The sequence below is a fragment of the Cicer arietinum genome, chromosome 2 (assembly GCF_000331145.2).
Source record: "Cicer arietinum cultivar CDC Frontier isolate Library 1 chromosome 2, Cicar.CDCFrontier_v2.0, whole genome shotgun sequence".
NCBI lineage: Eukaryota > Viridiplantae > Streptophyta > Magnoliopsida > Fabales > Fabaceae > Cicer > Cicer arietinum.
Genome location: NC_021161.2, coordinates 457,696 through 474,173, shown reverse-complemented (window position 1 = coordinate 474,173; position 16,478 = coordinate 457,696). Strand labels below are relative to the sequence as shown.

The following is a 16,478-nucleotide window of genomic DNA, read 5'->3' as shown; positions in this document are numbered from 1 at the left end:
GATAAACTATCCAAAGTTTTTCAACATGCAATTGTGTGCCTTCAAATCTAATGCTTTTATGTTTATTTAATTTCACACGAGTACAATCAAATAAACCCAACTACTGTTTTACTCTCTGCACATAAATTACAACCAAACTTTTGTTTAGCTATATATTAATTTCATAGAAGCAGGATAGTTTTTCTTATAATTATGATTTGTATCTAGGCTACATAGTATAATATATGAGTTGGAGTACCTTTTTTTTTTTTGTTATTTAATAAAATTTTGCTTACAAAAAATATACTAAAGTTTTATGTTTTAGTACCAAAAATAAATACATATTGTTTGTATAGATATTATGTATACCAATTAATTATTTTATGTCTTCCTTGTAAGTATTTGTTTGTATAGTCTTATATTTGGGTGGTCTTAAAATTCGTCTTATTTTCATGTGTGTTAGAGTTGATTGAAACATTTATATTTTTATATGATTTTGGAGTTGTCTATATATATTATTGTCTTTTTTAATTTTTCTATATTGTTTTTCTCAACAATATGGTTGTATGAAGCTTTAGTTGAGTGGAATATTAAATTCTTATTAACCTTTGTAGCTGATCCATTGTCTGAGTTTTTACATCAAAAAACAAATGTGATGTATGAAATTGTTAATTTGGAAATTCAACGTAGAAGCTGCACTGTAATTTTTAGTCTGGTTTTTGACATAAGAATTTTTTTTTTGAGTAGTTTAACTTTTGGTGAATTATTTTTTTTATGATGGAGTATTAAAAATTCTTGAAGTATTTAGTTTTAAGTGAAATATATTCTTTACATTAAGATCAAAACTATATAGACTAATTTTAGTTATTCGTTACAAAATGCACCAATTAAAATTCACTTTAAATTTGTATTTTATTTTTTATTTTTCTTTTATATTCTCGTCTTATTTTGTTTTATTTTACAAAAATAATGTTTGTCCTATATTAAATAAGCGTGAGATATTCCTATATTTATTTTGTAGAAATTGAATATATAACAGATTGTAGTGTATTTTTCAATGTGTGTATGCTTGAATATATAACAGATTGTAGTGTATTTTTCAATGTGTGTATGCTTTAAAAAATATCACATAGTATTATCTTTTAGTTGGCATTAGACAACACTAATGATTTTTTTTCGAGTTTAGAATTTTCCACATTATATTCTTGTAACATGATGATTATTTTTTTTTAAAGACAAATTAAATTATAAAAAAAAAAAAAAAAAAAAAAAAAAATTTAAAAAAAAAAAAAATTTAAAAAAAAAAAAAATTTAAAAAAAAAAAAAAAAACTTGTGACAAGTAGCATGTCAAATTGAATTTTTTTTTTTTTTTAAAAAACCTATTTTCATTCTTAGTTACAAGCTATGGTATGGGATAATGTGGAGTCCCATTCATTTGGAATGGTGAAGCTAAACAAGAACAGGATTTAGTTTTATTCAACATGTGGGGTTTTTATATCTATTTATTATTTGTTTTCTATCTTTCCCTTTGGTACAACAAAACAACAGCTTAATAAAACTCCAAAGTACTTCTTTAGAGATTTTTTCAATGTTGACAACCATAGACTCATTGTCATATTAACGTACCTAACTCAACAACAAAAATCAATCAGTCATGACATTGTACACAAGAAGTTGTCTTTTAACTACAAGGACTGTTTTGGTATTAATTCCAATTAGGAAATATAAATTGAAAGCCACATAAATGTACCTTTCTCATTTCTCTAATGAAAATAACTATTATCTAAACATGTGCACACGTGTTAATGTGGTAACATATGTTGGTGCCAATTAATGTACTTGAATAATATGAAAATTAGGGGTGTTTTTGTGGTCCATTTTGGATCAATTATAAAGGGAAAGAAAATTTATTCAAAGATAAAATTCATCATATTCTGTTCGAACTAGATGAATTATTTAAAAAATATTATTTGATCTAATACAATCAAATGTGATGTTAATTGAACTTGATTTTCGGTTATCTATTTTACAATCTAAAAAATTATATATCAATCCTAATATTATATATAAAACAACGTTAAAGTAGCATATTTGGTGGAAAATATATTATTGAATATTCAAGAAATTAATATAACCTAATAGATTAAATAGATAAAATTAAAGAAAATTAAAACTAATATTTTTTTAAGGTACAATAAAGGCAGTGGTGTTTGAACTTATGACCTTAGAAGTAATTAATATACTAAAGTAAGTTAAATATACTATTTTTTTAACCTATGGTTTTTAGGAAAATGCGGCTCAAGTTTTTATTTTTTTAAAACAAATGAGACTCATAATAATTAATCTAGAATTTGGTTAAATAATAAATAAAGTTTACTAAAAATTGTTTTGGATTCGAATTTAGATTCTTCTAAACGATATATGTATATATTAAATGAAATATATGAAATAATATAAAAATAAAGTTAAATTAATAAATATTATTAAAATAATTTAAAATAATAAATTAATATAATATTTCGTACTAATATAAAAAATAAATATCAAAATTTATTTATATAATTTGATTTGATTTTTAAAAATAGATTTGATATTCGATCTAATTCAGAAAGTTTTCCCAAAGGAGATAAAACAAATATCTAATAATATTTAATCTTGTGAGTTAAATTATTTTTTTTAATTCGCGGTTAAGAAAAATTGGACTAGTATATGATGCACGAGTTCAAACTCACTTCTTAAACCAAACTTATGCGAAGGTGTAGTATCATTTTATTAAATACATAAAATTGTATAAATAGTGCATTATATTTTACCCTATATTAATTGTATATAAGATCGTTTTTATTATTTTCATAATTTTTTTATAAATTATATGCATATGTTACAAAACAATTAAGATAATCCCAATAGAAGATGAAGTGCTAAGAATTATTAATGTCTCTTTGATGGGGAAAGAATCAAAGAATGTTGTTTTTGTCTATCCTTTAATAAGTGATTTAGTAACTGCTTGAATTATTGAGGCAAGCTATTTTGTATGCTTAATTATAATTTAAATCGATTAAAGTACAATGATTTTGACAGGTAGTAAACGGATTTATGCTGTAAAGCTATGATGTTTAGTATTTTAGTCATGCTAACAAAATTGACATGTTACTAAGAATGTGATTTTATAACTAAATAGCAAAAAAAAAAAAAAATTCTCAATAAGTCATATTTTTTTAAATACAAATAAGTTGTTTCCTAGAAGGAAGCAAATGGAAATATCAAAAGTAAAATTTAAGAGATTTTTTTTCTATCAAAAAATCAATAAACTTATTCATGTGGTTGCCATTTAGGCCATCATCTAGAAACCATATTGTTAATCCAATTATAAAAATTTAATTAAAAAAATCCAATTATAAAATGACCACAATGTGACAAAGTATGACTCTTAACATTTACTAGAACACCTTTACTTTTTGCTTTCTTAAAAGGATCCTAATCCCTAGAAATCTTTCTTAATCTCATATTAGGTAAACTATATACTCTATCATAATCTTCTAAACAAATCCCTTTGGTCATGCAAACAAAATCTTGACCACTCCATAAACTATGTAATTATTATTTTTATAAACATGTTAAAGGTGCAAAGTACCTCTAATCCTAAATTTAAAAGATAAGTGAGTTACCAAAAGATATATATTAGGTTTAAATGTTATAGTGAATACATTAATATTTTACTTCAATTGTTTCTTATTTTAAATACCGAAATTAATATTAACTATCATTTTAATCGTGACTAATTTACATATGATAATCTATTAGACATAATAATTTTTTATCATAAAAAAATTAGAAATCAAACTTCTGATTACTTATCATATACAAAAATCTCTTATCATTTACACAAAAATCCTATCCACACAAATCTAAAATTTAATAGGATCAAGCATTAACAAAAAATAGTAAATGACATTAATTGCATTAATTAAACCGTTTCTTTTTAGAACAGTAACACAATCGCATAGGATTCTTATAAGTAGCTCTTAAGTATTTTTCTCATTTAATAATGTTAAGAGTATAATGAGGAACTTGACCTTGGCCTAATATGGTGTGGTGGGACCTAATATGTTGAAATAGATTTGTCACAATCAATCAAATTTTTTTTGTAGCATCTTAGCCATTTAAAAGATTTTCTTTTGCATGTCTATGGCAACTTTTGGCTACTTAGTGAAACATTTTGACTCGTGTGTGTATGATTCTACACGGTTGTATTAATGGAGAAAAACTATTGAGTTGAAACTTGAAACCTAGGAGCATAAAGGCAAGAAGTTGCAATTTGACACTACCCTTTTACATTTTTTTTATTTAATTGTTTATTAAATTAATTTATTTTGCATTAAGAAAATAAAATTCAAAAACTTGATTTGAGATATATAGATCCTTTACAAGAGAGATATATAGATCATCTCAATTTTCTCTCTATCTAAAATTTAAATTATCTCATTTTTATTCATACAAACTTAATCATCTTGTATTACTTCAACATCACTTGTTTGGTTGTAATCAAACAATTTATATTCTAACTTAGTAAAATAAGTTCAAAATACACAATAAAATATGCATTTTTTATCCATATAATTCAAAGTATTGTGAATATATGACCACGTCTAATACGTTTTCCTTTTCTTAACTTAATTTTGTTGTTGTCAATGGTGTAGCAAACTAAAGAATCCATGTTTATTATATTTATCACACAAGTACCAAATATTTATATTTAAACTAAGTAACTTCTATTGTATTCAAAATTATTTCTAACTAATATTTTTGGTAAAAAAGAATATTTTTTTCCTTATACATTAAACAATCGTACATGCATCTGTATCACACTCTGTTTAGGGATTGGATCAGAAAAAATTCCTCTGAAGAATGTTAAGCACATTGTAGGGCAATGTTACATTAGTACAAACACGAGTAGGGCTTTCATCAAAATTTAACTAATTCTATCTAGAAGAAATTTTTAGTCTTTTTAGCTTGTGACTTGTGAGTATGTCGAAATTTTTTAATCATTCAATTCTAAACAAATTTATAATAAATCTTAATATTGAACAAGAAAAATAGATAAAGTATAATCATATATTAATTTATTTATTATTCAAATTCAAAATTTCCAAACAATTGATCATTATATAAAATTCATTAGTCATCTGAAGTCAAGTATATAATTGTCTCCTTTCCATATGAATTAATGATTAAATACATAAACAAAAATATGGTATAAAAAAATTAAATTCTAGTAGGTTATGGAATTAAACCCTTTTGGATTCATAGCATACCAAGTTAGGTATATATAGAGATAAAGATTAAAATAGAAGTATAGAAATCAACTTAGCTCAAAATATGGAAACAATAATTGAACACTAGATAACTACACATTCATCAAAATGTCAAGAATTGCACAAGTATCGTTTTCCAAGAAAAACAAAAAATTACACTAAAATGCTCACACAAGACAGTGCACATAGAAATAGAAAATAGCACACAAATCCAAAACAACACCTTGACTATGACCTATTGGTCTCAACTCAAAACTCAATCACTCTCCACAGCCTCAAAACCTTAATAGAAGCAAACAAATTAAACATTATGCATGATAATTAATTAAATCTCAATATTTCAATAATAAAATAAAACTTCTCATTAATAAAAAACATAACTAAACTAAACTACATAGTTTCTAATAAATAAATAAAAAAGCAAAATAAAGTACTTGCTTTTCTAACTTGTAAAAATTGAAAATTTCCATTTATACATAGGTTCTTGTTTTTTTTTTCTTCAAAGAGGAATTACAATAAAAATCAAATTAACTCCAACAATTTTTTATTCCTCATAGAATGAACCTTCATTATCAAAGTTTGTTAGTTAAATAAAAGCTCACACAAATCAAAGAGATTTCTCAACATATCGCTTGAAAACTGTTTCCAAATCAGGAGTTGTGAAGAATTCTCTGACACCACCACCACCAACATTGTTACACCTTGAAATTCTCTTCTTCATCGGTGCCGGTGGACACGACAAGTTCACCGGAATCCTAGCTTCCTTCGCCGTCGGTGTAGTTGAACATTCTTCATCTTCTTCGTCGAAAACGACGTCGTTTTTTGGATTAACCTTTGTGTTAATAGGTTTTAGTGACCTAACAGAAATTCCAGCAATTACCCATTTTTTAGCTTCGGATTCCAAACTATTCTCAATTTGTGTTTTTTTCGAAAACCCCATTTTTTTATCTGAGGAAAATTGTAACAAGGTTGAAGCTTTTTCTTATGGGGTGGATTAGAATCGAAGAAAAATGAAGTGGGGTTTGAGGATTTGAAAAAAGATTGAATTTTTAGTGAGAGAAACTCAAAGGGTTGTTGAAAAGAGTGATTTTTGAGTGAGAATCGGAACAAATGAAAAAATTGATGCTTGGGAATAATGGTGGAAGAAGAAGGAATAAGAGAAAAGGGTTGTCTTAGGTTGTTGTCTCAGAGAGAGAGAGAGATGAAAAGTTTGAAGATTGAAAGGGTGAAGGAAAGAGGGAGAGAAATAAAAAGGGGGGATTTTTGAGTTTGAGCGATTTTGTTTTCGTGGGAAAATTTTGGAAAGTGAGAGAAAATAAAAAGGGGAGAAAGAAACAGAGAGAAAGAGAGAGAGAGAGAGGTGCCCGTGATTTTACGGGCAGCACACAAGTGGGAATGTTAAGGTGAAAATTTGGCGCGAAAATTTCATTGAATTGGGTGGCAACGGCTCTTTTTCCCGCCTTTGGTTTTGATATTTGGATTTCCAATTTTGCCCTTTGATTTTTTATTATTATTTATTTATTAAATAATTTTATGGGGAGTGATGTTTGGGGCAGAAAGAAGACAGTCTGGGCACGATGACCGGCGTGACAGAGGTCGTGCGACGTCGTATTTGTAGCTCATAACGTGTTCTTGTGAAACCTTCATTCATGTGGGTCCCTTAATTTAGTACTTATTTAATAATGTACGTAACTATTCTATAATATTATAATTATATGCTGTACATAAATGTATATAAATCATAACCGATAAATAATTAATAATGTATAATTTTAATCATTAATTAATTTAAATGTTATATAAATGATTAGTTATCGCGTAAAAATTTGTATAGTGTATTAGTGCCTTTACATGAAAAATAAATAATTTATTTTGTATTGTACTAGATATTGTACTTCTTGTAGTGTTTGGAAAATGATAGATAATATTTTATCTCCTAATTCTTATGAGTGAGACCTCCTTTTAAGTATCTCAACCTATTTTGTATGATATTGAAACTTTCAATATTTGGCGGACCAATTTAATATTTATACTTTTCAAACATTTTTATATCATTCATGTATTTATTTTTGATTAACTTAGATGGTCACTGTGATTTGATATTTACAAAAAAGTATTTTTATGTTAAAAGTGTCTATTGTATTATTACAATTGATAGAGGTTGAACTATGCGAAGATGTGTAGTCAATAAGTACATTAAAAAAGAAGTCTAGTAAAAACTACAAAAACTTTAAATTATTTCTAAACATGCATGTTCACTTAGCTAGATAGGTTTAGAAAGATAGTCTACCAACGAAAAATAAATTTTTTCATTTACCACTTTTTTAAATATTACATTTTGTCAAAAGAAAATTGGTTTTAATAATTTGCTCGATGTTCATTTTGAAGGCTACTAATTACCTTTTATTTATTAACTTAAAAATGTGATCCATCACGACACATGAAGAAATAAATCTTGTTGTCTTTATATTATAGTTCTTGGTATGCTAGAAACAAAAGTAATTTTGGAAAAAAAAAACATATATGAAAACAATCTATAAAAATTTGAGTATTCCATATAATTAATATAATATGTTGAACATTCACGTTTTAAATGATCAAACACACGTATATATTTAACATTATCTTAGTATCTCTCTATATTATCTTTTTATAAAGTTTATGAGGATATAGTTATCTATAAAGTGATGAAACAGTTATCCATCGTATTGGCTTAATTTTGGTGATGACTGCTATCATTTTATTTTAAAGTATTTTTAAATTACAATATTACGAAAACATTAAATTTAAACCAACCATTCAAGTAATTATTTCTTACTAGATGAGAAGATGGAAACATGTATGCATGCAATTTAATCAAAATAAATGCTTGGTATAAGCTCTTTTACAGGGTGATGTTGTATTCAATCAAATTTGTGGTCCATTTATAACCAATTAGTTAGTCACGACACGGAAAACATTGAATAATTATATTATGAAGCTACCACAGAAAAAATAAATATAAAAAAATAATAACTCTCAAATGGCATAAACATTTCAAATAAACAATGGTAAAATCGATGAAGGAAAGTACAATGGTAAAAACGATGGAGAGTTGAATGCGGAAAAATCAACCCCTTGATTGCTTGCTAATTAACTTACGTGATTAAAGGATTTTAAGACACCCCATGTAAAAGTTATGTTAAATTTGCACATCAGAAATTCAAATCCCATAAACATATGTTCACATTGTTGATTTTCAAATTATCATACATAAATATATTAAATTATTTATGAATTACAAGTATTCCATTAGTTTTCCAACTATTTTAAAAATAAAAGGGAAAATGACATGTCTACGACTAATTTCATAAATTTAAAAACTATTCATTATAATTATATAATTAAAAGTTCAAATGTAATAGTCGTGAATTTAGGAACCAAATGTAATGGTGTAACTCTATCCATCCACATTATAGTCGTGAATTTTTCGCCTCTACTATTGATCGTAATTGGTAGTTACTTTCACTATTAATAGATATCTCAATTGTTTTTTTTGTAATACTCTCATTCTACCGACTCACATTTTACTTAAAAATTTATCGCTCATAAAAAAATTGAACCTAAAATATAAGAGTTAAATACAATGTTCATTCGTTCTCATAATTAATTGAATAAAAATTTGTTTATTCAATTACGATTGGTTAATGTATAGTATATAGCAAGGAGAGAAACAACAAAATTTCCACTCTCGCATGCAAGTGGATGTTTTAAGCCGATTAAAATGTAAGAAAAATTGAGTGTAAGAATATACTTTAGGATAAGCCTTCATATCCAAAGAATCAACAATCCAAATAAAACAAGAACAGTTGCAAACAACTTGATTTTGTTTGCATGTACCGAATTGAACTGCTCGTGCTAAAAAAGTAGATTATATCATTATAACATACTATGATAAGTTGGTTTATTTATTTATTTTATTTCACAAGTAGTATTACAATTATGGTTTTCAACATTGTTTTGTTATGTTTCGTGCAACATAAAAAATTATTGCTAAATTTGATACGCTGATGCGCGAATTTACTTAGTTTGTGAATTTCGCCGTTAAAATTATAAAATAATAATAATAGTAATAATAATAATAATAATAATAAATATGGTTTTTGCCATTAATTAAGACTTGGAGCATCTTACTAGTGGGTGTTATTTTGGGTTTCTTGGGCCTATTATGGCAATTTAAAAAAAGACCTTGAAAATTGAGTACCCAATTCAGAATTTTAAGGAATGATGGTGTTAAAAGTAACCTTCCAGAATTATGATCTATTGCCTAAACTCCAACTCCCAACCTCATTCTTTCTCCATCAAATAATCAAACAAGAAAAATAGAAAAAAATCTCCTTTATTTTCCTAAAGGTCAAAGTCATATATAGTTCACTATCATTTTCAGAAAAGTTAAAAGAAGACTCCAAATCATTTTTCATATGATTTTTTGTTGTTGCAAAGTATGGTATTTAATATAATGTCTTTATGGTGTTTTTTTTTAATGTATCTAGAGTATATTTGGTTAATGAAACTATAATTTATAGCACTTTCTTTTGATATAATATAATATCATAATTTCAAAGTATAGTATTTAATATTGTCAACACTTTAAATGCTGTATTCTTTAATAACTAATATTTATATTTATTTAATACCTTTATAGTATTGATAATAAGGCCTTATTTATTATATTATTATTATAAACTATAGTATTTTTTGTCAACATTAAATTTCATATTCTTGTATAAAAAATTATAGTTATAGGTTTTTTTATTATCTAACTATTAAGTGATTATTAGTAGGGACGTCAATTAAATCTATATCCAATAAATACACTAAATTTTTTTTTTACAATTAGTTAAAAAATACATTTATATTTAAATTTATTTAATATCTTAATATATATTTAGTGTAATTAAGCAAAATAATATATATATATATATATATATATTTTGTTTTTTTGGAAATATGATATATATATATATGATATAATATGATGCAAAATAAATCTATTTTTATAAATAATTAAATAGATAGTAGATTCATGAACATAAAATTCAAGTTCCCGCCAAGTCGTATTTCTCTTCATACCGCCCAAACACTTTTCCACTAAATATATTTGTTTTCTTTTCCATATTCACAATCTCTTCACCTCAAAACCCTAATCCTAATCCTAATCCTAATCCTAATCTCAATCCCTTTCTACTTCTTCCCCTTCCCTTCTTCGATTCAATTTTCTCCAAATTCTCAATGGACATTCCAAAATCACAATCGGTCTTCAACATCGTCGCTTCAAGGGCGCTCAATTCCTTTCAAGGTACTTCAATTACTCACTCACTGCACACTTTCACAACTTGATTTTGATTTTTCTCACTCTTTACGGTTTTCTCTGTCGTTGTTACAGTTCGAAAACGACCTCACATGGATGGATGGTTTCATGGTTTTCAAGAAATCGGAGCTGTAGCTTCACAGCACAATTCTGAAGACATTGTTCCCATCGCTCTCTCATTCGCTAAGGTACTTAATCAACCTTCCTTTTTTCATTTAATCTCTTGTTATTTTTTTTTGGTTTTTTGTTTTTAAATTTATTTTTTGGTGTAGACTACAAAATATTCGCATATTCTCGCCTTATCAGATGAGGAGGGGTATGTAAGATTGTTTAATACTCGCCGCCAATTCGCAGTTCCCGTGTCCTTCGAAAAAAATGCTGGTATGTTTTGAGCTCTATAGCATATACACATCTGATCAAAGGCGTTTTCTTGTGTCCGACACATTGATTATATTGGATTAATTTATTTTCTCAACCTATAACTGGTGCCTACTGTCTTTGTCATGTCCAATGTCTGTGTTAGTATCCATGTTTCATAGGTTGAGTTTAATTAACTTCATATTCGTTAGATATATAATATAATTTTATGGTTTATGATTTACTTATGTGAACGTTTTTTACTCTTTTGATCTCAGAGGAAGCAACGATTTCTGAGTGGAGTTCCCATTATAATGCAGTTTTTGATGTTTGTTGGATAAAGGTAGCACTAAATTTTGTAATCATATGTTCACATGTTTTAAGAATGTGCTTTTGTTATTTCTTTGATTGACTGTTATTAGTTTGGATTGTTTATTTCCTTAGTGTTTTGAATTGATTTACTATTGTTTGCAGGATGATACGCAGATCCTCACGGCATCTGGTGATCAAACGGTGAGTCATTGTGTTATCGGTTTACTATTGTTTGCTAAAACAATATATGGATTAATTTGAATGATACCTGTACATCATTGCTCTTACTTTGTTTTGTTCCTGATTCTTTTATGATACTTGCTAAATTTTGAATCAAATGTACTGCATTTTGGTGCACTGTGCACGGGTTGATACTTGATTATTAGCATAGAATTTAAAGAATACCCAACATTCAATACCCCTTTTTTAATTTGCAAAGCTTATGGATTAGTCTTAACTGAAATTCAAGTCAATAGCTACCTATTTCATGTCATTGAATTAGAGTTAAATTGGTTTTCATCATCTCTGTAGTTAGATATAGTAACATATGAGTTGCTTCCTTTAAGCTGGTTTTGTCTTGAATGTTCTTATGGTATTCATTTACAGGTGAAGATATGGGATGTTCAAGAAAAAAAGTGTCTTGGAACGTTAGCCGGGCATAACGGGAGTGTGAAATCTATTTGTTCTCATCCAACTAATTCTGGTAGCATTTCATTGTAAATGAATTTTCTATAACCACAGAGTAATTTATTAGTAATTGATGTTCCTTTATCTCCAAATTTACAGATATTATTGTCTCTGGTTCAAGAGATGGATGCTTTCGTATTTGGGACTTAAGATGTAACTCCAAGTCAAAAAATAGACGTGGAGAAGTTACCATAGGGTAAATTACTGTTTTATATTTGTAAAACTCTTGTAATGAGCATTAACTATACCTGTTAATCTGTCAATTAGTATGAGTTTTTAATAAACTTAATGTTTTCTTAAAGGTTATTTATTTTCTGTTTGCTTTTCTAGTTCAACAGCTGTTGTTGAAGGAGCACATGTTTCATCTCAAGCACAGCGAGTAAGGAGGGGCAAGGTCAAGGTTAGTTGCTGGTGGTCCACCATTCCTTCACATTTTCCAAACTAAAATTTTCTAATAATAACTCTTACCTGTCAGACTGCTTCCATGAGCATTACATCTGTTCTTTGGCTCAAGGATCAATTTTCCATAGCCACTGCTGGGGCAGTGAATAGGTTAGTTGTTTTTATTACCGATCAGAATAAAATTCATTTTTTCTGAAGCTTTTAATGTGTTAATTGATTTTACCATGCAATTGGTTTATTTCAGTGTGTTGAAGTTTTGGGATACCAGAAATCTTAAAAGTATTGTCACACAGGCATGGCCTCAGCCTCAGTCAACAGGAAAGGTTTGTTGGAACTGTGTGTGATGTGAAGTGGCAATGTTCTAGTTTCTATACACTGAGTCTGGCTTAGGAGTTGAGGGTCCTGAGTAAATTTAACCACAATTTATAGGTTTCATAAGATATTATATGCATTTCTTAAGGAATATATATCACATAAATTTAAAATGTAAATCTGATAGAAATCGTCAGCAGTATTATGCCTTTTATTTTTATATCACTAATTTTTGGACATTGTTGAGTTTCTAATTAATTTTTATTATTGGAAAGCTTGAAACACTGTAGTCTTTAGCCTCTTGACTGTATTCTATGTCCTTTCAGCAAAGATTACATGGTATATCTAGCTTGTCCCAAGATGACAGTGGAGTTTTACTCTCAGCTTCCTGCATGGATAGCCGGTATACTCCTAAATTCTATTTTTGTGAATCAAACCATGGTTTAGATAACATACAATACATAAAGTTAAATAAACTGTATTAGAATAAAATAACCATATCCGTCTATTTATTATATGGATTAGAATAAAAGATTAGGATTATAAATACTTCCTATTGTGATTTGATTTAGATACAGAAATGGCTAATTCAACAAACTATTTCTTCCTTCTTGTAGAGTTTATCTATATAATATACTTCAAGTTGAAAAGGGACCTTTAAGATATTTTGAAGGAGGTCGCATAGATTCATTTTTTGTAAAGGTGAGGATTTTGCCCGTAACCCAAGATTTCTTTGTTCAGTTTCATTCACGACTCCTGACTTTTTCTATGTCTAATGTGTGCAATTCCAGGCTGCAATAAGCCCCGATGCGTCAAACATAGTTTGTGGTTCTAGTAATGGAAAAGCATATGTTTGGCAGGTAACGTTTCTTACTTTGAATCAGCTACTCTAAGTGAGGTACTTTGGTTGCAGTAGTGATGTAATTTAACTTAACTTTCAAAAACCAGGTTAACAAGCCCCAGGTGGAACCTACCATTTTGAAGAGTCATGATGAGGAAGTTACTGCAGTTGACTGGTAAATTGAATATTGAGTGTGGCTTTAGTTCTCTCTGATATGAGATTCTAACTTTATTTGTTTCACAGGTGCCGCTCGGATATTGGAAAATTAGCAACTGCATCTGATGATTTCACAGTAAGCAACACAGTTTATTTTTATTTCTTGTTTGCAATGACGTTAACTTCAGGACTGTATTCACACATTTTTTTATTCCACCTCTAGTTTTTTGTTTTTCTTCGGATTGTAACTTTCCCTGATTTTGCATTTTTAGGTCCGGTTATGGAAAAAATGCAGTTATGTTAGCACAACAAAGTCTCCATTTGCCATCCGAAGAAGAGTTATGGCCATGCCTAGTACAGAGTGCAAAATGCTATTAAATAATGAAGAAGTTGGCCCCAAGTCAGGTGACTCTGGTTTATCATCCAATGAAGCACCGCAAAACCCAGTTAAGTCAGCCACTCCAGTTACACCACAAAAAATGACATCTGAAGGCCATAAGAACCAACTTTCAGCAGAACTTGATCTAACTATATCTCCTCAAAAAACTCCAGAGTGTGCTTTGAAGAGCCCTTCATCTGTATTGAACCCGCCACCCTCCCTGAAAAGAACTATCCGGGATTACTTTGTTGCATCTTCATGAATCTTTTAGTAAGATTAGGCTAACTAAATTCTGTTGAAAAGTAGTTGTAGATAGTGATCCTGTGATAGAGGTGGTATGTGTGGCTTGGAATTTCTTCAACCTTGTTATTGGGTAAGGTTCTCTTTCATGTGTTTTTAAATGCTCAGTTTATTTGTTATTGTAAACTTGTGATAAGGCATTTGTTGTCATTACTGCAGGTTATTTGAAATGTAAAGTGCATAAGGATTGGTTTTTGCAAGGATTGCTAAAGCTGTACAATTTTTTTGCTTCTGCTGATTTGCCAGAGACAATTGGTGTGTGCTATAATGACGAGCATACAAATTCTACATTCATGTTTTGAGCTAAACAATTAGGCTAAGTAGTGGTGCCGGCTCATAAATGATGGTTGATTTACATTATTGAACCATGAATGGAATGCATGACTAGGCATAAGATGCTTGGCATGTACCTTGAACACCATAAGTGAATAACTCATGCTTTGTAGGTGCAATGTACAGAAATGAATGCACTAAAGTTTTGATTGTCCATGTTTGAAGTGATTTGTTTTTATATGCTGCACTTGCATATTACTTTCTAAATATAGAAACACAATATTGTAGTAGGGGTGGCTCCGGGCTGGGTTGATTTGATTAGGGACGGAATTTTGATCTAGATCATTTTTCATTTGGTTGGGTCATTGGATGTGATTTGATTTGTTATTTTCTCATTCAACTGTATTGTTCTTGCCCCTTCCTCAAACCCATAGACAACCATTTTCCACAAAATCCATAAGGGAACCATCGCCTTCCTTCCTTCCTCAACCCGAACACTCACATCTTTCCCTCTCTCTCAACTCTAGTTGTCTCACACCTCGAGGGGGATACAGGATCCAGTCTGGCCCGGTAATCCGTTCTAACAAGATAAGCTTTCATTTTTTCACCAACAAGCATAGAAACTAATCCTCCTGCCACAAATCATCCCCCAATCATCCTTTTTCTAAAACATCCATCAAGGGGAGTTGGCTTCATTTTGAATAAAATTGAGTGAAAAATTGAAAGAAAGCAACTTACTAAGAAACACATGTAAGAGTAGGCATGGCCAATATGTTAGCTTGATTTGGTTTGGGTTCATTGTGTGATTTTTCAACCATGCATTTGATCATCTGAATTGTCTTTGAAAAAGGCAATTCTAACCTAAATTGTAATTCGAATCAATTCAATTTTCGTTGGTCGCATAATTTGGTTGCTTTGCATACATATGGTCATTCCTAATTGTAGGAATGATAACAACAAATCAATCCTAGATATATAAGAGACGAGGAACGATTAATTAGAGAAAAGTAACATTTAAATGACATTGGCTGATTAGGTTTCATTTGTAAAACTAAAACAACCTTATTTTTTTTTTTGAAGAGAAAGCTAAAACAACCCATTGCCAATCTTAAACCATGTATTACTAAAAAAATACTAAGCTCAAGCATTGTACATTTTACATTAGACAGTTTTTCATTTCAATTTCCCCCAATCTTTTAGAGAGCACGATATTTAATTGTTTTTCGATATTTTTTACAAATTTCAAATTTGATTTGTATTTGAGAAAAGCAAAATTTAGCAATACCATGAATAATCAAACTCGATATACATTGTTTGAGTATCAATAGTGGTCCTACTTAATTTAATTTAATTTATTTACATAATTAAATGAATTATAACTGTTAAATTATTAAATTTAATTTGTATTATAAATGTCTAAGATTATAGTTATGAATGATTATAATTTAGTGACGGTATAAAGTTTATTACATTGATAATAGATAATAATTAAACTCTTTATTATTTATAAAATTTATCTAAATGATTAATAATTTCAATATTTATAAACATACTCTCTAACTCACACTTGAATTTTATGCTGAACTCGTTAAATTATGTAAATCTGTAGGTGAAATATGAATTTAAAAGAAAAGTATATTGATAAATGTGTTTAAAGAAATATGTTATGAGAAAAGGGAGACAAACTAAGACTAAAGCACTAAAAAACTGAATCAATTTAATTGGTTTAGCTTACACTCTAAAAAAGAAACCAAAACAACTATGCCCGTTTCCCAAAGAAATGGTTACTCGCGGCGTTTGGATTTCCATTTCTA

At 28.4% G+C, this 16,478-nt stretch overlaps 2 protein-coding genes across 2 annotated transcripts; one reads left to right on the top strand and one right to left on the bottom strand.

Annotated features, from left to right (window-relative positions):
• Positions 1-5,610: 5,610 nt before the first annotated feature.
• Positions 5,611-6,673, bottom strand: LOC101515715 (cyclin-dependent protein kinase inhibitor SMR6). Its single transcript, XM_004489182.4, has one exon. The coding sequence runs from the start codon at positions 6,233-6,235 to the stop codon at positions 5,903-5,905; it is 333 nt and encodes a 110-aa protein (XP_004489239.1). The 5' UTR covers positions 6,236-6,673; the 3' UTR covers positions 5,611-5,902.
• Positions 6,674-10,413: 3,740 nt separating this feature from the next.
• Positions 10,414-14,878, top strand: LOC101515379 (uncharacterized). The gene is made up of 17 exons (XM_012712574.3): positions 10,414-10,633; positions 10,721-10,833; positions 10,918-11,026; positions 11,281-11,345; positions 11,477-11,515; positions 11,921-12,017; positions 12,101-12,197; positions 12,332-12,401; positions 12,477-12,553; positions 12,648-12,726; positions 13,042-13,118; positions 13,333-13,417; positions 13,507-13,575; positions 13,664-13,731; positions 13,800-13,848; positions 13,985-14,464; positions 14,551-14,878. The coding sequence occupies exons 1-16, from the start codon at positions 10,567-10,569 to the stop codon at positions 14,351-14,353; spliced, it is 1,530 nt and encodes a 509-aa protein (XP_012568028.1). The 5' UTR covers positions 10,414-10,566; the 3' UTR covers positions 14,354-14,464; positions 14,551-14,878.
• The last annotated feature ends 1,600 nt before the right edge of the window (positions 14,879-16,478 follow it).